The sequence below is a fragment of the Limulus polyphemus genome, unplaced genomic scaffold (genome assembly GCF_000517525.1).
Source record: "Limulus polyphemus unplaced genomic scaffold, Limulus_polyphemus-2.1.2 Scaffold3449, whole genome shotgun sequence".
NCBI classification, from domain to species: domain Eukaryota; kingdom Metazoa; phylum Arthropoda; class Merostomata; order Xiphosura; family Limulidae; genus Limulus; species Limulus polyphemus.
In genome coordinates, this window is record NW_013669059.1 from 59499 (window position 1) to 85402 (window position 25904).

The 25904-nt window shown below is 31.8% G+C and overlaps 1 protein-coding gene across 8 annotated transcripts in view; it reads right to left on the minus strand.

Annotated features, from left to right (window-relative positions):
- LOC106469367 (histone deacetylase complex subunit SAP30L-like) overlaps positions 1–25904 on the minus strand; it is a 50515-nt gene that overhangs the window by 6693 nt on the left and 17918 nt on the right. For 6 of the 8 annotated variants that reach the window (XM_013929857.2, XM_013929855.2, XM_022397872.1 and 3 more), the window contains 2 exons: positions 23732–23816; positions 10469–10646 (listed from right to left, as the gene is read on the minus strand). In XM_013929857.2, the coding sequence (XP_013785311.1) occupies positions 10469–10636 (168 nt within the window). In that variant the 5' untranslated portion in view covers positions 10637–10646; positions 23732–23816. The remainder of the gene's footprint in view (positions 1–10468; positions 10647–23731; positions 23817–25904) is intronic. The other 2 variants (XM_022397875.1, XM_022397874.1) reach the window with 1 other exon arrangement.

Consider the following 25904-nt stretch of genomic DNA (forward strand, 5'->3'; position numbering starts at 1 on the left):
TTGTATGCTAATAAATATGGAATGTTACTAGATAACAAATCTCTACTTGACTGTTCAGTAGTGGTTACAAAAACATTTACTGTGACTGAATACGAATCACAGTTTACTAAAATTTGTTTTAGGCCTAATGATAAAAGAACTCAGTGGCATTTTTAAAAAGACAGGCTGACTGCTTACATAATTATATAAGAATTGTAATAGCAGATCCACATGTTAACATATGATCTATTACAAATGAACAGCAATTACATCAATTAGAGTGGCTTAAACTAATCAATTAATCAAAATTAGTGTTTCAAATTATTGCTATTTTCAATTATTCAAGCTATCCAAAACTACATAATGGGCTATTTATGCTATGCCCACTGTAGGTATTGCAAGTTGTTTTCTAAATTTCAACTTTATGCATGGCCTTGTGATTCATGGGGGATTCTTAAAATCTAAGGGTCTCAGAGCCAGTTCCCATTGCAACCACTCTTTCTCACCTCGTCTTTGTTATGGCAAAGCTTCTAAGGTTATCTGCCATTGTAACTAATTCTGAACTGCTGACTAGAGGGAAAGCAACTAGCTGACAACATCTACTGCAAATGCTTGGGCTACTTCTGTGTTAGATGAATTATAAGTTTACTGTTTCTTATATTTATAATTCATAACTACATAACTGTATTTTTAATGTTGAATTAGTGGGAATGGATCTAGGGAATGGTTCCAGTAGTCGGATCCACCCAATTTTCTTCCAGAAAAAAAAATCAGACATCCTTACAGATACCATATGGTATAAATAAAAAATATTAGATTTCAGAGTTAGATTTAATTGTTCTATTAATTATTGTAAAAGTTTTGTTAGTGAACACTCCTGAAGTCTGCAACAATCTGGTTACAAGCTTTGCCAGTGAATGATTATTTCTGAGCTAATACAACAACATGAATGTCAATTAAACATTCTTAGTAAATTTTTGCACCTTGGCTTTTACCAAACACTATCTATGCATTTAGACTTTAGTTTTTTTTTTCCATAAAAGTTAGTATTGTTTATGGCATCTGCAGCTCTTATGATTTCTTACAGAACCAATTATCATTGTTTAGAAGTTAGAATTTTCACAAGACGTTTTTTTGTATTGTTGATGTTCGCGATAAGATAAAATGCAAGCAGTATAACTTATAACTAACAAATTATTAAAAATTTTTTTAAAAGGTATCCTGTTTATAAAGGCTAAAATATGAATTTTAGGCATAACTATGTTTATCTAAATATAAATAAATATGTATTTTATTAATTAACTTCTAAAAAGGTTTTTACAATTAATTTTTGTTTCAAACATTTAAAAAAAAGTTCTCCATCTAGTGAGCTCCAACATTTCTTTATTTTTCTATGAAGTTGGTATTGTTATTCAAGAATACTTAAGATCTGACCATGTTTTGAATTTTTTTCAACAATGAAAAGTTTTCAACTAATTGACACCTGATGTAGGCCTATGGCCAAATTATTAATTTTACATAAACAATTCTTTTTTACAAAGTAAAATTCAGTAGTTTTAGTAAGATAGTCTTATAAAAATTTATAAGGAAAAACCCACTGAATACTATCAATCATATTTTCAGCTGGTTACAGGTCTTGTACTATTATGCATGTACAATATATTTTCATGTACAACAATTTGGAATTGACAAAGTAACTTACTCCTAAATTATTGTACCTGAAGTAAGGATTTACCTTAGCTTTATTATACATTTTTCACCAAATGGATTTTTTGGTCAGAAATGTTTTAGAATTGATATTTTGTCATTTTATAACATGTAATAAACAAAGAAACTGTTTAAAATACGTTCAAGCTTTCATTTCTGCACAGCTCCAATGGGTTTCATCTATAAACAACATATTTGTAATTTTTTTTTACAATTTTTCTGTTTATCCCAAATAATAACTTGCTAAGAATCTATTAATGCTTGAGAGTATATTATCCATTTCTTGAATTTTAAGCATATACCTCATCTTTTCTACTTGATTTTTGTAAACTTTTGATGATGTCATATCAAGCAGTTTTATCATTCATTTACTAATGAAAGACAGCTTGAAACCAGCTATGAAGAAAGTTTAAGTATGATTGGGTAGAGCAAGAATTAGAATATATAACATCATAGAAGAGTAAATATAACAGACTGAGTAGGGTGCTGATTTAGAAGAAGGGCTATGCTATTCAATTAAGTTTTAAGATGACTTCTTTTATTTTAAATGAGGTTTAGTTCTGTCTAAAATTACAATGTTTTTGATAAATATACTAGTTTTTAAGTACCAGTTTTTAGTATGAAGTTTTTATTATGTTAATCAAATCAATTCATCATGAAATGAGAGAGATAAATTTACTTAAATTTAGTAAGGCAGGTGACAGCAAAAATATTCTGAAAATGCAAATCCTTATTTATGGAATATTACTTTTATATTTATCTTAGCAAAGAATGTGTATAAATAAATTGGCTGACTATATTGTTATTTCTAATTGCAATCATTATATATTTCAAATAAAAACAGTACCATAATTATAGTAAAACAAATTTTAATTAATTATCAGTTTATTTGGTTTACACAAGATTGATGGAAAATTACTACATATTTTAAAAAGAAATAAAATGAACACACTGCGGTCATTTTTAGTTGTCATTAGTGATTTGCCAAGTAGAAAATGTCCCGGTTATCTTTACAAAAACAACTTGTGTCAAGAGTTTTGCCAGAAACTGTTTTTGTTTGCAAAATGTGCAAGTGCCAAACAGCAGAATATTTCTATAATGGTGAAAAAAGGTAAATTGGAAATTACTCAAAAAACAAACAAAAAAAACACACTAGCTTTCCTATTATTCTGTAAGTCTAATCAAAATCACCTTAGGTGTGAAAAAAAGGTGCAGGCAGGATTGATCATCCGACTTCAAGGAGTGAAATCAAAATTGGCGGCCAAACTGGTAGCTACACTTGTAGTAATGGTAAGGATTTCACACCAAATATTCATTCATTAGTTAGCCAGGCCACATATTTTGTTCAACTTGGGCCATGATGATGGGAAATACAAAATAAGTACTAATGAATGAATATTTGCTGTAAAATTATTTTCAATGCTATAAGTGTAGCTACCAGTTTTTATTTCATTTCTTTAAGTTGCACACTCAATCCATTTTTGGCCACACCTTTTGCTTACACCTAAGGTGTTTTTAATTAGATATCATGACTTTTTATCAATACAAATCAACAAACCACAGCAAGTAAGAAAGTGACACTCGCTAGTAACCTATATTAGCTTTAAAATCGCAACCCTATTATTCAGAACAGATCTTTATTTTACAGAACCCTAAGGTGTTTTTAATTAGATATCATGACTTTTTGTCAATACAAATCAACAAACCACAGCAAGTAAGAAAGTGACACTCGCTAGTAACCCATATTAGCTTTAAAATCGCAACCCTATTATTCGGAACAGATCTTTATTTTACAGAATCAACCATTTTTTAAATTATTTGGTGGTAGCTTTTCCTCTCTAAAACAATGTTTAATAGCTTCCTTCATAATAACACCATGGAATTTAGATTAAGAATTTCTTGTCATCACCCCCATGCAATTGGTACAGCCATATCAAGCATCATTATTTATACTGATTGCTTAAGCTAATGTCACGTGATGCTAAACTCTCTTTAATTTGGATAATTTCATAAAATTCAGTAAATGAATAATCAGTAATAACTCTCCACCTATATGATTCTTTTGGAAACCTGAGTTAGAAACTGCTAATCTAGTTTGTTTGGCCTAATCAATACTTGTATATCTGCCCACACTTTTGCCCTATGCTCTAAATCAGATGTTTTCAATCTGAATGACACAAAACTAAAAACTATCCACCTTTACTTTTAGGTGAAGCTGTAGTAAAAATGTTAGACTGATAGCTTATGTGACTTTTTTGCATAAATGTGTGCAAAAATTTGTCAAATTTGACTGTTTTTCTTGAATAACTTTGCACATGTGGTTTATACTTACACCAAATGAGACTCCTAATTGTAGGTTGAAAAGACCTATCCATGTACCAAATTTGAAAAAAAATCCATAAAAGTACATTTTTCTATCAAATGAAGTTTCTATACTTTTGGCACAAAGAAAGAAACTCAATCGAAATTAGATATGTTATAGCCCAGGTTTTTCTTAATGGATTGCCTTGAAATTTGGTATGTGAAGTAAGAGACCAGTGAAAATATGTGATAGTTTGGATTACCACAGTCTGAGATAGTAAAGGTGGAAAATCATTTAACTATCACTCCTTTTAATGACACACAGTGTGTCCTGCAGATATGTTATAGCCCAGGTTTTTCTTAATGGATTGCCTTGAAATTTGGTATGTGAAGTAAGAGACCAGTGAAAATATGTGATAGTTTGGATTATCACAGTCTGAGATAGAGAAGGTGGAAAATCACTCCTTTTAATAACACACAGTGTGTCCTGCAGCACGTTATTTTGTCTTCACAACACACTACCATGTGCCCTTTGAGCTGAGATTAAAACCTTACCTAACAGATATGTGCAGATTTCAGAAAGTGGTTTCTTACTTATAACAGTTTAGTCAGTTTCTCCTACTGAGATGATAAATATAAGATCCCTGATAGGTTTTATAAAAACTGTGCCATATTATGTAACAAATTATGCACCAAAACTTCTGTAAAACTTATCATTTGGTTCCCTTTGCAGGTTATTTTTGGTGAAAATTAGTTTCATGCATTATATAAAACATTCATGCATCTACACGTTTATTGAACATACTTTCTACAACTTTCACACGAAAATACGTTCCAATAATGCTGATCTTTAACAACAAATTTGTTAGTCTCCTTTTTACATGTAACACTTTTATACAGACCTTATTTGAATCTATTACAAACAAAATAGTATGACTAATGACAAATGTAAAGGCAAATGCTATTCATACTCCTTAATTTTATTTTTACCCATTTTTAGAGCTTTTATACTGAGATGACAAAAATATGTAGTTTTTATTGGTTAATGTGTGAGGTATTCTTGATTAGAATCACATGTTTTTCAACTTTCAACGGACCTGCTATATGTATTTTTCACATATAAACAATACCTATACGACATATTTGGAAATAAAAATTTCTGGGATGAACTTCTTGTATTGCTACTTTGGGTGCTGACAACTACATATAGTACTTACTATTGCATTTTTGATATGTTCAAGAAATATGCTTAATGACCCCTTTAGATATTGATAGTAATGAATGAAAAAAAGGTAAATGATTGTTTGTTTGTTTGTAATTAAGCACAAAGCTACACAATGGGCTATCTGTGCTCTGCCCACCACAGGTATCGAAACCCGGTTTCTAGTGTTGTAAGTCCAAAGACATACCACTGTGCCACTGGGGGGCAGGTAAATGATGAAGACTTAAATGAGTGAACTTGCAGCAGGCACAGAGTAGCTAAACAGAATTTGGCTGAGTGAACAAAGTTTCGTTGCTGGAAAAAACTGAAAGTTTTGTCATTTCACTGGAGGCCACAGTAGGCATTTATCTCTAATTATGGCCTTAAAAATTAAGAGGTATGGAACATCATTGCATATAAAATTTACAAAATATTGTCCATAAACGTATTGTTACCACAGAAAGCTCTGTAATTAATGGTGAAACATTATTGTGAGAATTGTCAAAGTTTATGTTTAATTATAAATGAAGTTTCATTAATAAGAAAATGAAGTATAGTATACAAACACTAATAAACGTAGAAAATTTAAGGTGCCGATAATATTATTCTGTAAAGAAAGTGATACACTATATTAAAAATGACTGAGATGAATCATCTCAGAAAGATTAACATATTTCAGTATCTTAGAAGTAAAAAAAGACAATGGTGTTTAACTAATCTTTGTAAAGATGAAAATATTTTGAAATAAATTTAGTTTCTTTAAAATATGTCAAATTTTAGAATAGTGCTTTTAAGCTATTTTTAGTTTAATTTTTATACTGTAACGTATTCAAAAAATGTGCTAATAAATATGTTATCGAAGGGTATATTACATTTCATCAAGTTGTGACAAAAAATGAGCAAACAAAAATATAACTGAATTTCTTATGGGTCAGGTATATTATAAACAACAAATACATTTACTGAAATTTGGCCTATCTACAGAAAAACTGGCTAAATTGATGCAAATAAGAAATCACTTAATAAAATCTTCATATAATTCTGAGTCAGTTGACACTTTCAAATCTTTTGGCCTCAAGCACAAGATTAAAATCCAACCTAGCTCTCATACTACTTTGCCTTCTCTGTTATCCTTTTCAGAAATATGCCCATCTCGAATAAAAAGCAACATATTTTAAATAACTACTCAAATATGTCCTACATCACCTTTAAACTCGTTATCGTCAAATTATTAAAGAGAAATTTTGTCCCAGTTTCAAATCTGGAAATAATTTCAAGTGCTGAAATACAAGTTGATAAATTATAAAGTAGGAAACAAACACTCTTATTAATATCTTTTTTTTTCCTATTTTGTAAACATTCCACTAGTTTTGATTTCTTAAAGCATGGAGGTGGCATTATGCTCTCTTGATATGGATTATCGAGTCAAAGATAAACCTGTTATCACTCTTGTTCATTTCCCTTTGCTTACCTCACTGCTTCGTAATATATCTTGTTTGATTTTTAAATCAAACAAATAACAAAAATCTGTGCTGAATAAGAACATATTTGGTGAAATTCAACTGAATAGAAAACAGAAATGTACAGTAATAATAATTTTAAAGTTTAAAATTTAAATGATGAAAGAAAATCAAGACCTAAACATATACAGGTATATACATGATATTTACAATGAAACCAGGAACTTGAAAATGAATACAATTTTAATACAGTTGCATTAATAATATGATATCAGGAACAGTGTTATATGACTTGTAACAATGTAATCAACTTGACTAACGAACGTGTCTTTTCATACTTGTAAAGAAATAATACATGAGGCATTTAACAGAGGAACATTACTTACCACAGACTTTATTATCAAAATAGTTACTGACATAAATAAACCAGAAATGTTTAATACAGTTATAATGAAAAAATGTTTAAAAAGTAATATTTTCATTAACAGATACCATAAAACTTCTTAATCACATGACCTCACACTGCTTATCACTTCAAATTGAGCTTTTTCCAAATGAGAATCTGTCTCTTCTCATTGGTCATGGATTCTGAAGATTTTTAGTAACAGACTACTGAGGTATAAATGCAATGTCTGGAACCTCAGGCCAAATGAAGAGAAGTATTCCTGACTGTGTTGAACATGTTTGGCCCATGAAGTCCACTTTGTAGCCACAATCTGTCAATACTTCTATTATTTTTCTGTTTATGGTACCTTTCCTTTTCCTTCATTTTAGCTTCTTCTTAAAGCACAGGGTCATTTTTTTATTCTTGCTCTATGCTTCATTTTAGCTTCTTCTTAAAGCACAAGGTCATTTTTTATTCTTGCTCTATGCTTCATTTTAATTTTAGCTTCTTCTTAAAGCACAAGGTCATTTTTTATTCTTGCTCTATGCTTCATCTTTAATTCTTCATAAAGTACAGGGTCATTCTTAATTCTTGCTCTATGCTTCATTTTAGTTTCTTCAAAAAGTACAGGGTCATTCTTAATTCTTGCTATATGCTTCATCTTTGCTTCTTCAAAAAGTACAGGGTCATTCTTAATTCTTGCTCTATGCTTCATTTTAGTTTCTTCAAAAAGTACAGGGTCATTCTTAATTCTTGCTCTATGCTTCATCTTTGCTTTTTGTTATTTGTATCTCACTTCCGCTAAGCCTTTGTCTGAAAAGTTTCTTCTTTTTGCCATGACTCTTCTTGAATCTAAAATAAGTAATAGATCAATAGAATAAATATTGAAGCAACTTAAATCCATCAAGGTATACTTAATATACAATGCATTCTATAATCTCAAGAAAAATTGCAAATGCATTAAAGTTGACATGTAATAGATATTGGTTTATACAATAAAACATCAGAGAGGATTCAAATGCACATATAAAGAAAGGCTGATTTTTGTCTTTTGGTAATATGTATGTTATAATTCTTAAAAACAGCAATATTTAATCAATCTTTATTGCATTTTCCAGTTTTGTTCACCTCCATGGGATAAATGCCCCCATCATGACTATTACAAAGCATGTGGGGGGACATTTTGAAGGTTTACTTCATGTATTGCTTAACCTAAAAATAACTGGAGCACTTGGCTTGGGAAATTAACAGTTCTGAAGTTATATAATGTTTAATTTAAAGAAGCCATGGAGGTGTTGTAATAAAAAATAACTCTCATCTAAATCTATATAAAGTGGAAAGAAAGTAGTCAAAAATCCTTACCTGCAACAAACTGAATTCACAATGGCTGCCTTTAGCTTTCATCTGTTTCATCTGAATGACTAACAACACAATCTAGTGAACGTTTTAGCAGTTACAAGTGTAACCCATGGAGATGACATCAAAACAACAAACTTCACTTTAATTAACATTAGAAAAAAGTAAATAATTAATTTTTTTAAAACTTATTTCAGAAAAGTCTAATGAAGTCTCTAGCACTGTGTGTAAGATTCAGACAATTGCATAAAGACTGTTATAAGAAATACACACTAAAAAACATGGTCACCTGGAAGGGCTACATACCAAGGAAGTGACAAATTATAGTACATTCAAATAAAATATAATCTCAAATTTTCTCAACAAAAACATTTATTTTCAAGCAACTGATAACTACATCTAAGAACATTTTTCAAAAATGTATTTTTAAAAGTTAGAAAAACAGTGGTTCTGTGAATTGTCCCTATACTTAAGAATCGGTGCTTTATCGTTTACCTTATTCAACTCAAAATCTCCTTGTTGCCCTACCTATTCTATTAATTTGTTTATTCTCAATTTCCCAAGTTCCCTCACTACTAAAAAAGTTTAATTTAAATTAGGTTTAATGAATATATTTATGGCTTCCACAGACATACTAATATCTAACATGATTATGTGGAACCTATATCTAGTATATAAGTCATCCTTATTCTGAAAACTACAACAGGTAAACCAGCCTACCTGTAAGTGTTGCTCTAAGCATATCCCTTGAATTCTGCCAAGTATTTCATTCTTGCATCAAATCCAAAGAAGCACTCCCAAAAGGACCACATACATATTCTATGCCTAAACTTCTAAAGTACTTCTTTAAACTTTTTAAGTATCTCCTCTGATTTATAACTTCCAGTATCATTAACTACAAAAAGATAATGTTCACGTACTGGATCTTTCTATGTCTCCTGAGAGTTGCAATCAAGCCCACAATTCTCAAACCTATCATACCTTATAAATTCCATCCCACTTATCTCTAAGCTACCTCTAACCATAGTGCAGTTTTACTGGTTTTCATTCTCTATTACCAAATTACCCACCCAATAATTGTACAATTAATTAAAATTAATCTATTCCACAATTTATAGGTTATAATGCAAATATAAATATCAAAATATCTTTTTAACTGGTGATAATACTATTAATTACTAGTAATGCAACTATGTGCACAAGATTCATAAAATAGAATATTATTATTTTTTATTCATGAAAATTAACAAAATGTTAACAATGTAATAAAGTTACCATTGAAAACAAAACTTGGACCTTATACAGATATTAAAGTTTGTCTCATTTTTCTTTAAAAGTCAGTCTGAAAACTCATCAAAAGTTTATGAAAAAAATAACCCAGAAATATAATACAGAAAATTAACATAGCATATATCATACTAACACTCAGCTTTTCAAGCTGCAAAAATATACTGTTAAGGACAATCAAATTATGTATTTAAAAATAACAAACTTCCTCTGAACCTTTTATGCAACAAGAAATTTGTTCAGTCAAAGTAAAACACTTTGACTAAAAGGGTAAAGCACATGTGATGAAATTTTGAACATAACTGAAATAATTTAAAAAATATAAAACAATTTAAAATATTTAAACTAAAAAAATTAAAGTGTACATGAACTTTTTAAAGGTATTGATTCTCATTTCTGTATAACTTACAAACTTTTTCATTCTTTAGGTGCTAGGCAGATGATTCAGGTTCTATACCATAAGTTAGATTACCTTTATCAACATTCAAATGCCTTACTGGCAAGATCATTATAACACTGTTAGAAAATATAGGGCTAGTTATTTTTAAAATTACAATGCATACAACACTAACCCTTAAACCCAATTGCAAAAGGCTATCATTATGGAATCCTTTAATCATCTATGCTTTAGTAAACATAAATACATGTGATACTGACTGGAAACAAGAAATAAATCATTCAAGCTAAGTTGATAAAAATAAAATCAGTTATTTTACACACAATTTTCAAAACAGAAACAGTTTTTTTTAAAAGTAAATTTATAATGTTTTAAAAACCTTTCATGCCACTTACATTGTGATCAATGTTGAGTTTCAGCTTTCGCTGTGCCACTGTTTTCTGAATACGTTTACTGTAACTGGCATTTCCAGCAACTCGAGAACAGCGGTTTCCTTCTTCCAGGAGGCAACATATTTGATTATGACCAACTGGTGTATCTTCTTCAGTACTAAAACCATTCATTCTTTTAACTCTGCAAACAAACAAACATTACTTACAAACTTTTGCTCAATGATTTCAACATACTTCAAAAAATAAGTGCAAATGCTGCATCTGTATAAAAACACCATAGTATTCGGAAAGTAAACTAATAGTTTCTTTCCTTTCTTTTTTTACATTTAACCATAAACTAGCATCAAGTTTAGTCTTACAGTTATATACAAGCAACCAAATAGTTATGGTAACATAAATCTAAGTTCTATTCCACAACCAAGTCTTGATAATGAACATAATCACTTCATAATTAAATCAAGAATAAATGTATTAAACTGTTTACATTATACATCTATAATCATTTTCATAATGGCTGCTCAGTCAAGTTTCAATACTGTTTTCTTTGCATCTTAATTTAATAAGCAATTGTCAACAATCAATATTATATAAACTATATTAACCTCTGTACATAAAGCAAAATTTATTTTAATACAATACCCATACTAATCAAGTTTGTTTCACAAACTTATGCAAATCTACAGGACTATCTATCCATCCATAGTTCTGAACTAATAAACTAGATTAAAGGTCATTAGTCAACAACACCCATAAGCAATTCTTAGGTTACTCGTCTTATCTGAATAGTGTGATTTGACTACCACTTTAACAGTGCAACCACAAATGCAAATGTGGAGCTCTTTTTTCCCACAATGGGTCATGAACCACAACTCCTTGGATTCTGAGACAAGGCTCAAAACTAACTTTTTGGTCATGATGTACGTCATGCCCTCAGCAGATACAACTAATCAGCTAAAATGAATTTCCACAAAGCATTGCATTTTAAATTTTATATTTTTTTTTTTATAAATCATTAAATTTTAGGTGTATATGATAATAATTAAATTTTGTACTATGAAAAAAAAAGAAGATATAACACATAAAAAACTTAAACAACCCTTGAACATGCTGTTTGTGTTATCCAAGACTTTGAAAAACCTTGTATTTAACATTAAAAACTAATCTCTGAAGTTATTACATGTTGAACACAAAAACTTAAACAACCCTTGAACATGATGTTTGTGTTATCTAAACCTTGGAAAAACCTTGTATTTAACAATAAAAACTAATCTCTGAAGTTATTATACATTGGACACATACTGGTCTAAGCTGATACAAGATAAAATTTGTTCACTAAACATTAGTGTAAAGATAAAGAGAAAATTGGAAACTGTTACAGGTCAGATAGTTTATATATTTTAATTTTCTTTCAAACACATGACAAAACTTGCCAGAAAACTATAGTAGGCTGGATAATATATCAGAAAATGATTATTCTCTATTTTTTTCACTTCAAATAAAAGACTATATGAGTATAAACTCACACAACATTAGCTTTGTGGAAGGAATAGTGATGCATTGGAAGTGACTGTCTGTAGTAGTAATACTACATTAAATCCCTTGTTTCATACCTCTTTTTGCTGTACTGTTTTAATTTCATCACATGATTCAATCAAAAACAACAATTATGGGTTTAAAGGTTGAAGAGCCACTAGGAATAAGATTGAAACACACAAGTTACGTTTTATCTTCACCAAGGTAAAAAGTAAAAAATAATATTTTTCCAACTTATGAACAGCATATTTGAATATCCTGTGCTGCATCTCGTCAACATGAAACACTGTACACAAAACTGTAAGAAATGCTCTATCTGATGTAGGCCATGGCTACTGCAGATATGCTGAAGTGCAAAATGATAAAACAGTAAAAATGTGTCAATTTTTTCGACCTCAACATTATACACAATTCATTACTATCATATGAGACCAATAAATGTAGACCATGACTATATCTATGCTAGTTGTATCACAATTTCATTACTTATATAATGATGCCATTACAACTATCAATGTACAATCATGTTATTTTTCTGAGTATTATTGAGTCCAGATTGCAAACAGACATTGCCATAACAAGAGCTACCATTGCTTAGGTTGTGCCATTACCAAATAATTATTGATGGCTGGGTTACAACATTTTAAATCATAGACTAGGCCCACTGATTGTTATAGACACAGGTACCTAGATAATTCTACATTCTGAAATGTATTCTGAATTTCATGTTTCAAATACAGCACTGGGCAAATAAAAAGGGCAAGCGGTGACTGAAATTTCCATAACGTTTGATATTATACTTTCAATAACATTTTCATAATCTGCGTATGTTTAGCATTAATGGCATAAACATAGCCCTTAAAATTGTGTTATGAATGGTGTAAACATAATTACCACAGCAAAACAAGAAATGCCAGGGAACGAAATATTACATTTCTGCATTCCCGAGAAATTTAACTTAGCTTGAGCAATTTCCTCGTTTTAGTTGGCTATCCCGATCGGGAATGCATGGTCTATCCATATTCCTTTAGTTAAGACCAATAAAAGTGAACATATTGCATGGATTAAATAAAACACAATTCATGAGAAGAAGCAACTTCACATGATGGAATATAATCTTCCCGATAACTTTCCCTCGAGTGAATTTAATTTAATTTCATTATTTCTATCCTTGAATGTATTGTTGTAATTTGTTCAATCACTAATTTAGTCAATAGGTTATTTTACATTATTTGGTGAAAATAAGGCCAAGTTCAGTCAACATAACAATAATAAACTAGTTTATTTTTTCCTTAATCTACAGAATACTATCACTTGCACACATTCTTACTCATAGGCCTAAGTTCACAAATAATGTTTTCACTTTGAGACTCAATAGATTTACTCACTAATGGTACTACGACTAATTTCCAAATAAACTTGTAGAATTGCACAACTAATCAAACATAAATAATAGCTAACACTTATTCAAATATTTCATTGAATGATTGGCACTCTACTAGTAGAAAACTGACTAGGGCACAGTGATTCTCATACTTAAAATATAGCCTTGTTTCTAGACACTTCACAGTCTCTCAATCTCTAATATTCATAATAATTCTAGGCATTCTACATCTACATTTATAAACATACTTAATCTTAGCATAATGCACCCTCTAGCTAATATCTAAAACAAAACACTGAACACACAGTTTACAACAATTCCTCTTCCTGAACTGTGAAGTTCTTTGAACATTCCTAACATACAAATAAAATAGTACATTAAACTGTTCGTTAACCAAGTCTTTTTGGTGTTTTTCTCTTCCAAGACTCATGATATGCAGATATGATTACCTCTTGTTCTTTATCGTCACTGAAGGAATTCTTCATAGGTAGGGGATTGAATGAATCCACTGACAGCTCCACCCTTGATCATTCTCAGGAAGGAACCCTGGACTCTTCAGTGGGTTGACTTTCCATTTGCAAATTTTTCTCTGACAGACATACTTCCAAAGAGGATCACAGTAGATGACCTTTGGCTTGGGCTGCTTGTCTTCCTGAATAATAGAAGCCACTTGTAGCCAACACACCAGTAACTACTACTTCCACTTCCAATATTTCAGAAATGTATGAAACCATTCAAGCTGATTCGGAACTCTTGCCCAATGAACAAAATATCCTTAATAAAGGACTTAAGTTTGTCCCTATCAAAAGTAATGTCCATGTCTTTTGCATAATGGAAGATACTGAACTTTTTTTTTCACAGACTGAAAACACATTTTTCCAAAATCTCGGAAACCCATTCTTCTCAAATTACTCCTCCCTGTGATCCCTTCTTGAAATTTTCTTCAAAACACTCCTCATGGACACCACCCTCTGGTGAGTTCATCGCACTTGATTACTTCTTTCGTAAGTGTAGGAATGAAATCAACGAATTCGATTTAAACCTGAAGACTAAATCTAAAAATATCTCTCATGATGAACAATTAGCTTTAAATAGACATAGGTGAAGCCATAGTAGTTTGGTGCAAAGATTTATATATAACTTGAAACTTTGAGACAACTTAACAACAGTACTTTCTACACCCCTCTTCAAGACAATTTCTGACTTCAAAAACCTAGTAACGTCTACAATTCAAGGTATGATCAATGCTATCAAATTACTCACTACAGCCAAGAATCTCATTGTAAAGGAACCTAGAACTCTAACTTTCTATCTTCTCCCTAAAATCCACAAAGACTGAAATCTGGGCAGACCCATTGTATCTGCATGCAGTTGCCCTACAGAGCAAATTTCGAGTTACCTTGACAAAGTTTTATCACCATTTGTCATGAATTTACAGATACACATAAAGGACACCACTCATGCCATTACTTTAATCATGAACACACATTTAACTGGTAATGAACACTACATCTTCACCATGGATATAAAATCATTGTACACATCTATCACAATTGTACACAATGAGGGTTTAATTGTACTAAAACATTTCTTAGACCAAAGACCCATACTGGACCCTCCAACACATACACACTTCTATGTTTAGCTGAACTTGTACTTACACTTAGCACCTTTATTTTTAATGGTAACTACTACAAACAAATCTGCAGAGTCACTATGAGAACTAAATCGGGCCCCACCTTTGCCAACCTCTTTGTTGGATACACTGAAAATCTTGTATTTAATCAATACAATGGAGCAGTACCTGTGATGTATCATCGCTACATTGACATGACATACTAGGAATTGCATCCATGCCTAAATCTGATTTAGAAACTTTTCTACACTTTTCCACCCCTCTTTATAATTTACTTGGGAAATATCCAACACAACACTCCCCTTTCTCAACATTAACATATACATACAAGACGACCACCTGACTACTAGTATACATTACAAAGAAACACATTCACACACGTACCTACATTTCAAATCTTCCCACCCATACAGTAACAAAAAATCAATACTTTACTCATAGTTTCTACGACTATTCAAACTATGTAGTGATGATAATGATTATAAATCTAAATCCAAACACATGAAGATATTTTTCTCTAAAAGACACTACCCTGATTCTCTCATCCCCGATGCAGCTACCAAAGCTAGCTCATATACCCAGGAGCAAACACTCAACCCTACCAAGAAAGAATACATTGATCGTATTCCACTTATGTTAACATACCATCAAACGACAAGAAGATAAAAAATATTATACTAAACAATTACACAATAATTACTGAAGACCCTACCACTAAATCTTTTTTCAAGAACCCCCCTCATCCGCCCATTATTTCTTATAGACATGACAAAAACCTAAAATAAATCCTGGTGCACAGTAACGTTAAACAAAAACAAAATGATACTCCAGGCATTCACACATGTAAATGGAACAGGTGTGCCACCTACCCACATATAAATAGTACCACACATATACGAGGAAAGAAAACAATTTTTGACATAAAACAGCCCTTTACATGTACTACTGAATGTATCATTTACTGTATAATTTGTAAAAGATACAACAGTTTATACATTGGATAAACAGGCCGCCGACTCGATGATCGAGCATGAGAACATCTAAACCATATTAAACTGCAGAACCAAGATACTCCTATAGGCAAACATTTCACCATCAAAAACCATACAGTTGAGGAATTTTTGATCCTTGGACTTATTAGTGCTCCAACAGACATTCACAAAAGAGAATGACTGGAAGGGAGATTAATCTACAATCTGGGGACCCTACAACCATCTGGTTTAAATGAATGCTCTTCATTCCTGTAGATTTCTATTTTCCACATTTCGTTTAAATTTTAATTGCTATCTACTTATCTTTTCATGACTTATAATTTTTATGTAATAGATGTAATTTTGCTTAGAATTTTCATGCTCAACATTCCAAATACAATGCAAGCAAGTTCTTTGAATTCTGCCCATGCACCTTTGTTGTAAACTGTACGATCTGATGAAGAGCATACACTCAAAACATCATCCTTCTTTAAATAAAAGTATATAAAAACTTGGTGACTGTTCAACCTATTATTTAATTTTGATATTCTCGTCACCTATGTGGTTTTAACTAAATTGGTCATTTCTGAATAACATAAATGACTTTGTCAATTCTTTTTAGTACAGCATATGGCTCCTCCCAACACCTGCTTAACTTTGAAGTTTCTCCTTTCTTGTGGCCATACCATATCAACTCAATGGAATCCAATCTTACCAACATCATAGTTACTTTTCATTTTACCATTAACTAATTTAAGTCTTTCCCAGGTAAAGTCATGTATGATATTAATGGTGTTCCTTAATCTATCCACATATTCTGAGCCAGACTCTTCTGAGTGAATATCCTCTTGATGCAAGTACAGAAGATTCAATGACACTTGAAATTCTCTCCCAAACATCAGTGATGACGGTGTGTTGCTTGTAGCTTCATGTACTGCAGTGGAAGATCCTGATCCCAAGTTTTCTAATGTTCACCCATATAAATGGCTAATTGATTTAACAATGTACACTTTTATCTCTTCCTTCCATCAGGTGAGGGATGAAGAGCTGTTGTCCTGGTATTTTGGATCCCAAGGATCTGATACATTTCCTAAAACAAGGCTGATTCAAAGTTTCATCCCTAATCTGAGTGAAGCTCAACAGATAAATCAAAATCTTGAAAAGATTTATTGAAAAATTTCCTTGCAAGTTTCTGCTTCCAACTTAGGAATAGCACATGTTTCTGGCCACTTTTGGAAATAGTCCATCAAAACTATGATGTATTTATTCCTACAGTTTCTCTGTGCAAGAGGACAAAGACAAGTGGTAGCAACTCTTTCAAGTGGTGTTCCAACACAATACTGCTGTAGCTGTCCATGTTGTTTCTTTGATGGACTCTTTTGCTCACAACATAGTTTACGTTTTACACATATTCTATAAAAAAGACACCAGCATTTACATCTAACATGAGTGGATCTTCAAGAGTTGGATATGCTTATACAAAAGTATTGATCAATTCTTTATTCAGTTCATTAAATGCTTTTTCACAATCAGCAATCCAACAAAACTTGTTTGGTTTTCAAGTAATCTGTATAGAGGATGATCTATGTCAGAGATTGATTTTACAAAATGATTTTCATTGGATCTGTAGACAACCTCCTCTTTACTGACTGTGTGTCCCAGGAAAGAACTGGTGACAGAACAATTCACAATTCTTGGGATTCAGCTCAACCCTATGTGCACAGGTAGAGGTCAAAGTGCACATGCCATGATATTTTACAAAGTGCCATTCAACATGGTATTACATATTTGATGTCAGAGTTACTAACTATTAATTTTACCCTAAATTGTTGATTTAGCAACAGTTCATGATAAAGTAAACACCAGATACAACATAAAGGGATACTAAAAAACAAATGGTAGATATGCATTATGGAGGTTCTATGGGTTATGTAAATACAATAAGTAAGTTGTTTGATGGATAAAGATATTTTTATTTTTACATGAACATCACCTTGCTCTCTGATTTGTCTAGAGTCTGAGTAAGAATAATGTTGTCAATTCACAGAAATATCTTGAGTACAAATACTTTTGTAACACACTTGATTTTTTGTGTACAATAGAGTTTACATTTTACTAGAAGCTTGTCACATTTCAGGTAGACACAAAATGAATTCATAATTATAGTCAACATTCCATCTCCAATACAGGGTTAGTCCAATGGACTGAGATGGCATCTTTAATTGTTTACCTGTCACTTAATGGATTCTTGTTCCAATACAAACTACAGAATTTCCTTTAAACATGTACACCTACTCTGCTTTAGCCTAATTCTCATATCCTCACCTGTTAAGTCATCTTAACTTGGTCACATGCTAATGAATCCATTTCACGAGAAGAGTCCAAGTGAAATACTTGAGCAAGCCTTTCCAGATCTTCTGCAAGTTCAGAAAAGTCTCCTTTCCTCTTTACTGAAACTTTGCTACGGATACTTCCTTCTGGTATGTCACTTTGAACCTGTTGGATAAGACAGCTACCAATGCTTGATAGTTGTTACAGCTGTCACTTAATATCATCAAAGTTGATCTTTTTTAAACAGGCAGCAAGATGAATAGCTTGTTGTTCACTATGTTATCCATTCAACCTGGAAATTATTTCAAATTGAGCCTGGTATGTCTCCCATTTTGTAGTAGACAGTTGGAACACTTGAATTAACACAGAAAGAGATGTGGCTGGTTTAATCTTTGTATTTAATTCATTTTCCAATTGTTTTACTCTGACACTGTTATTTTCTACCTCATCGAAGTCTTTTATAATTTTTTTCATATATCTCTGTACTTCTTCAGTCTTATTGTTGTAATCTCTCTCTACATCTTCAATAGCTTCATCAGTCACCTTCAATCAAATTTCTTCACAATTTTAATTCTTCTTTAAATAGTATATCTTTTTCTTTTAACTTGTCTCTTACATTTCTGTCTCTTACCTCTTGGCCTTCTTTTGATTTCCTGTCTTCTTTCCGTTCTTCATTTTCTTTGAATTTTGAGTTTATTTCTTCTCGATTTTCTTTTATTTTTCTATCTCTTTCTATGTGATCTAATTTTAATTTTTTGTTCTTTTTTACCCTTGGTCCACTTTTAATTGTTTCATTATCATTAGCAAAGCTTCAATCTCACTTCTGGACCTGGTTGCCATGTTGAAATTGAGCCATTGAGCCATTATATTTTGTTTTCATCAAAATAATCGCACATCTGATACCACTTTTGTAGTGTGTTCTATCACTTCCTTCAGAGCTTTAGATAAGGATGCATACTGCTATTCATGCATATTTTTCCTCCAAAAAACATTAAAAAATCAGATCTAGGCATACAAAAATGCTTTGAAAATCAGACAGTATAGATTCACTGTCTTTATCTGCCATAAATTTATGTAAGCTAATCGAGCACGCGTAACTGGTTTCCAGCTATCCAAGTAAATACAACACGCTGCTTCAATTTAAGTGGAACCAGTCAGTCTGATGCAGTCCGAGTGGGCAAAAACTTAGATTTTTATCGACTTTATCAAGCACTCATGATATATGGATGACAAAAATGTCGTCTCATCGACAGTTTAGTGTGCGACTAGAATGATTTAAGAAGAAATATGCAACAAATATGATCTTGCTCTGCAAATATTTCACTCGAGATGATAAAACTGAAAACAGTGCAAAGATTGGTTGCAAAATTGTTGATGATCTCATCATTTCTTGCACTGAACTTGGTGATCAAACAGCAAAGAAACACTCTGGAATTACTGTTTCTGAAAAGACAATTCAGTCTTGGAAGGAAAACAATTTCATGGTTAGTGGTGGTTGAAGAGGTAGATACGAGACTGAAGTGCAGCATTTGCATAGTGAGAAAAGTGAGAAGCATATGGACGGATGAGGGATCACCTAATATTCAGAAGAACAGTACTGAGAGGAATGGGTTGTCTTCAGAACACCAGCAAGCCATGAAAGGTTTACTGAAGGAATCTGAGGACAATAGTAAAATGTATGACAGTAGTGTAGACAAGGAAGATAATTCAATCTCTGTATCAGATGATGACAGTAAATTGTTTTGTACAATCTTCTATGTATGAAAAGAGGAGATGACATCTGATAAATTCAACAGTTTATTTGAGTTACAGAAGTTGAATGGAGCAGATATCAAATATAAGAATTTAAACTGTGTAACAAAAAATGATATATAGTCATGTATAAATAGTTATTCAGAAGTCACTTACAGAAGAAATCCTTCAGTCCGAGACATATGCAATACTGATAGATGAAAGCAGAGATTTATCAATACAGAAACATTTATCAGTATGTATAAGGTATGTGAAGAATGGTGAAGCGGTAACAAAGTTCTTGACACATGTAACCACTGACGATGGAAAAGCTCACACCATTGTCAGTCACCTGATAAAGTGCCTCACTAACCTCGGGCTTGACTCAGCTAAGATTGTTTCTCTAGCAACAGATGGTGCATCTACAATGACAGGTGTTGGTGTGCAGATGAAAAGTACTCCCCCTTTTCACTACATACCCATTGTATTGCCCATTGCCTAAACTTAACTGTGATGGATTCATTTTAAAAAGTTGGATACTCTCAAGACATTTAAAGATAATTTTAACTCTGTGTATTTTTAAATGAGTGGGTCAAGTAACTGTACTTCAAACTCAACAGTATTCAAAAACTGTTAGGTAAGCCTGAGTTTACAATAAAAGACCCACATAGCATAAGATGGCTTGGGCTTAAAAATTCTGTTGAAGCTGTGTATGAGAGTTATAACTCAGTCCTGGTTACTCTTTCAAATTTTGCTGAAGAGAAAAATGCTACTGCTCAATGTTTGCACAAATACTTTCAGAATATAAGAGAGTGATGCTAGATATTCATGATGTTCTTGCAATGCTTAGTGAGCAGTTACAAAAACAAAATTTGGTATTTAGTGAAATACAGCCATTGATGAAAGCAACAATAGCTTAGTTAGATTTTCTAGAATCAGGAGATGTAAATGCTGTAAAGAGCATGAGAGACTACATAGAACTTAGAGAAGGAGGAGGAAAAACTAGTGTTGTTATGAATGGAGAAAAACTTGAAAAGTATTCTGAAAACATTGAAAATGAATTGTCAGGCCTGAAAAAGAGGTAAAATTTAAGTATAAAAAAGAATTTATAAAACACATATTCAAAAAAGAAGACAGTGAGATTTTTAAAGACTTTAGCCTCCTGCTGGAACCAGTGGTGGTAAATTCAGCAGGTACTGGTAAAAGTGAAGAAGCTCTTGAGGTTCTTGAACTGTTCTACAGAACTGACCAAACAGTAAATTTTGTTCATGGCAGTCTCCTGGGGGAGGATAAACAAAGAGAAGAACAAAAACAAGTCAGCAAACTCTTGAACAAAGAAAAGCTCAAGCAAGAGTGGCCCATGCTAAAAGGTGTGATTTCAGGCTCATACAAATATTTACCAACACAGGGTCTGTGCCAGAGGGTTACACAAATGCCTAACAAAGAGATACCTGATTTTGCAAAGCTGTGTACAATAGCTCTATGTATATCTGTTACAAGTGTTGAGTGCAAAAGGAGTTTCAGTGCCCAAAATAGAATAAAAAACAAACACAGATGTTCATTGAAAGCAGAAACTCTAAACAGTCATTTGAATATTCAAATGAGTAATATTCAGTTATCAAATTATGATCCAGTTAGAGCAGTTAGGCTATGGGTTAGAAAAAAGAAAGAAGATAGGGACAGCTTTGTCAACCATACATGCTTAGGGCTAAGAAGCCAAAAGAGTGCTTCAGTTGTTGAACAAGTACAATACATAAGTTTAACATATAAATATGTTACAGACATTTAAGAAGTTTAACATGTAATTATGTGAAAGTTTTGAAGTTAAACAGTTAAAGTTCTTGGTAATCATGCACAGGAAGTGCCGGAATCTTTTAAATCAAGTCACAGTTCAGGGTATATTATTCAGCTGGTCATATCAGATTTTGAGCAGGCTAGTCAAACTACACAGACCAGTTTTGTGATATAGGACTGCAGGGGAGTACTTTAAGAAATAATGGCTTTTTTCTATCTTTAGACAGAAGACTACCTCTATGTGAAAAAACAATGTCAAGGTAACGATTTGTACATGTACCTTTTATACTTCTTACGGTACAAATATTTACATATTATAAAGCCTAAGCCTTAGACTTTATAATATGCAAGAAGAATTTGTACCATAAGGAGAAATAAAGATGGATTGTTTAAATACTCATTGAAATTTTGCTTTTCAGCATTGAGTTGGATTTCAGGGAGTAAATATTCATTGATCTAAAATCTTATCTAGAGCTCTGTTCCTTCCTTTGGCAAGTTATTTTAAATCATATGGTGAAAATAAAGCCAAGTACAGTCCACACAGTGATAACAAATTAGTTATTTCTCTTAACCTACAAGCTACTATCACTTGTACAGCTGTACTTATAGACCTATGTTAATAAATATTGTTTCACTTTAAAATTCAACAGAGATCTATCTACTCACTAATGGTACTTGGTACTATGACAAATACACAATAAACTTAATTGTACAATTTCATAGCTAATTTATCAAGTAACTGGATAAGCACAATAGCTAACTGATCCAAATACTTCACTGAAACTAAATATCTTACTGAATGACTGGCACTCTACCAACTGAAAACTAACTTGCACACACTGGATTTCATATTTAAAATGTAGCCTGGTTTCTACCCATTTCACAAAGTCTCTCAATCACCGACAGTCACAAACATTCTATGTATTCTAAAACTACTTTATAGACATACTTAATCTAAAATTATGCACCCTCTAGTTAACACCTAAATTAAAACATGGAAAATAAACCATAAGACAGTATGCTAACTACTGTGACTAATTGAAACTAAGGCAAAGTCAGCCACATGGCTAAGATCTTTGTGACCCAAGAACTAGCACTGCATATGTGAAGTTTAAACATCAGGACTTAGCATATATACTGAACAACTGGATGGATGATACTATTATAAATAGTTATTCCTATCTGTGCACACTATTACATAGTGTTACTACAGATATTTTACCATTGCCAATTTAAAACGAAGTTCTTTCCATCAGTATGAAAATATCCATTATTTCTAGATCTATGTAGAAGCTAAGATTCTGATACAAGCTTAAAATATATTAAATTTATTGAAAGCAAATAATAAACTTATTGCTACTTTTATTATACTGAATCATTGTGAATAGTTTTGCTATAACTTGTATACTTCAATGTTATATATTATCATTTCTAAAAGAGCAAGAGTGCCATGTTTCTCATAGAATGTTATATAATCTTACTAAACCATGATCAGCAGAGTTCAATCATAATAAATCTGTAATATTTTAGAATCTGGTTGATTATGAAGATTAAAATGTTATATAATCTTACTAAACCATGATCAGCAGAGTTCAATCATAATAAATCTGTAATATTTTAGAATCTGGTTGATTATGAAGATTAAAATAAAGGTGATAACCATCAAGGTGAGAATCTGCATTTGACGAATTTGGCACATTATTGTGCTCATCTCAGACTATCTTTTCATCCCAAATATTTTATTTGATTGAAGTGAAAAATACTATAACAGGTTCATCTTTAAAACACACTTCATTTTGTATCCTTTATAGGGTGAGAAGTAACCAAGTTTATTACCTTTATATTAGACTAAAATGAGGATAAACAAATTTATGAATCCAACATACCTTCTAGCAATAGCTGAAAGAGCTGACTCCAATTGTTTATTTGCACTCACACATATAACATAGTCCAAGATATAGATGGAAACAACTGGAATGAGTAGAAAGTTTGTTCTTGAAACAATATACAGAACTATTTACTAAATACTTAAATTAGAATAATTACTGAAAAAAAGGGCAGTTGCAACTAGAATTGATGATTGGTCTTAACCAAAAAACTTCTTCTCACATGAGAGATTCTGTCTAAATAAGTACATCAAAATGTGTAACTTTTCTTAGTATTGAAAATCACTTTCCATGTTTTGGCCCAAGAACCATGCCTGACAATTCTTTTTTTTAATTAAGAAAAAATAAATCAATAGAATCATCTCTTCCTATGTTCTTAGTATCATAAAATAAACAAGAGCAATTGTACACTCTCACCCCGCCACTCCTTTTCAAGATTGCATGCATTTATTTGGAATAACATGACGTTCCACCTTCTAAAACTTGGAAAATCCTTCTCAGATACAGAATGATTAATGATCCAGATCTATTTTTTATTGTGTGATGAAAAGTCTCAACCTTAACGTGCCCAGGAAATTTGGTACAAATCTGATCACACTTTACAGAATTATTAACTGAAAACCAAGAAAATGGTCCATCTCCCCACTATATAAATGCTTTAAAGTGATTCAGAATCCGGACCCGGACCAAATTTGGGAAGTACTGTCACATACTAACTTCCCATCTTGTGTAAAAGGTTCGTGTACATCAGTCCATTCATTTTTGAGATACTCACAGGGAAATACAGACACATAGACCCAACTGCAATACCCTAATCCTGTGAGGGTAAAAACGAATAACAAAAGACACAAAAGCAACACATGATGGACTACACCAGAGGCATTCCTGGCTATAGGAAGGGTCTTTTGGGATTCGGGCCTGAGAAGCAATTATCTTATGTGAGAGATGGTCAGTAAACTTATGGAATGTTTTAGACTTGATTTATGAAAAAGAATCACTAGAAACTTCATAGATCTGTTTGCTTTTTTCTTGTCAAAATGAGTATGCAGTAGTTTAAGAAACATGTTTTCTTTTACTTTACTATAGTTCTTTTGTTCAGAGCTCTGACCTTGTAGTCCAGCACTCAGTAATACCCATGTACTCCACTATTCACATTCTCCCAATGAGAAAACTGTCCACTTATTACTACCCTTTGCCCTCCATATGTACACTAAGCCAATTTTCTATCAGATCCTTAACTTTTTTCAACTTTGTAATTAAACTTTTATGTGTGTCTTAATAAAGGCTTTCTGAAGGTCAAGATACACAACATAAATTTGGATTCCTTCATCCAAAAACTGGATGTTCTAATAAACTCCAACATTTTTAGAAATCCCTTTTTTTAATTTTGCTTAAAATCAGAATCATTAATTATTGTTTTAGATTCTTTAAATGACTTCTGAATATAAATTTCAATACTTGGCAATTGTTCCATCATCACAAATTATCCACTTCAAAAGATAAAAATAAGAGTTAAAGCTCCTCCTATTAATTGGTTTAAGTTTCTTCAAGGCTTTATGATAAATTTCATCAGGGATGGCTGCTTTATTCTTAACTTTTAAATCTTTTCTAAAACAGCTTCTTCAGCAAAAATACAATATAGAGAATTTCCTCTCTCTACTTTTCTTAAAAAACAAAACAAAAGACAGAGACCACAACTATTTGTTGGCTGGCCATATGAACAGTCAAGAGACTATCTACTGAAAAAGATGAAAGAAAGAAAACTTTTTTTTTTTTTCAATATTACTAATCAGAAGGTTTTCCATTTTATATCAAGCAGGCAGTAGCAGTGCCTATGTAGGGATGGCCTGGATTGTTCATTGAAATGGTATCTTAAGTATCTCCCCAATAGGTCATCAGAACTTTACAATATATAGTGTTTCCTTTTATAACAATATCTACGTATTGACTGAGTAACAAGTTCTGGGAATGTCTGTAAATATCATAGCAAAAATTTTGAATTTTTTGTTCTTCTTTCTGCTGCTTTTTTTTGTTACATGATAACTCAAAAACAATGGTTTCAACCAATTTCATTGAGGTGATATAGTCTCAAACACGAATACCCACTTTTATGAGTATTATTAACCAGTAGTAATGAAATAAAAACTATAAATTCTAGTGTAAATAATGTTAT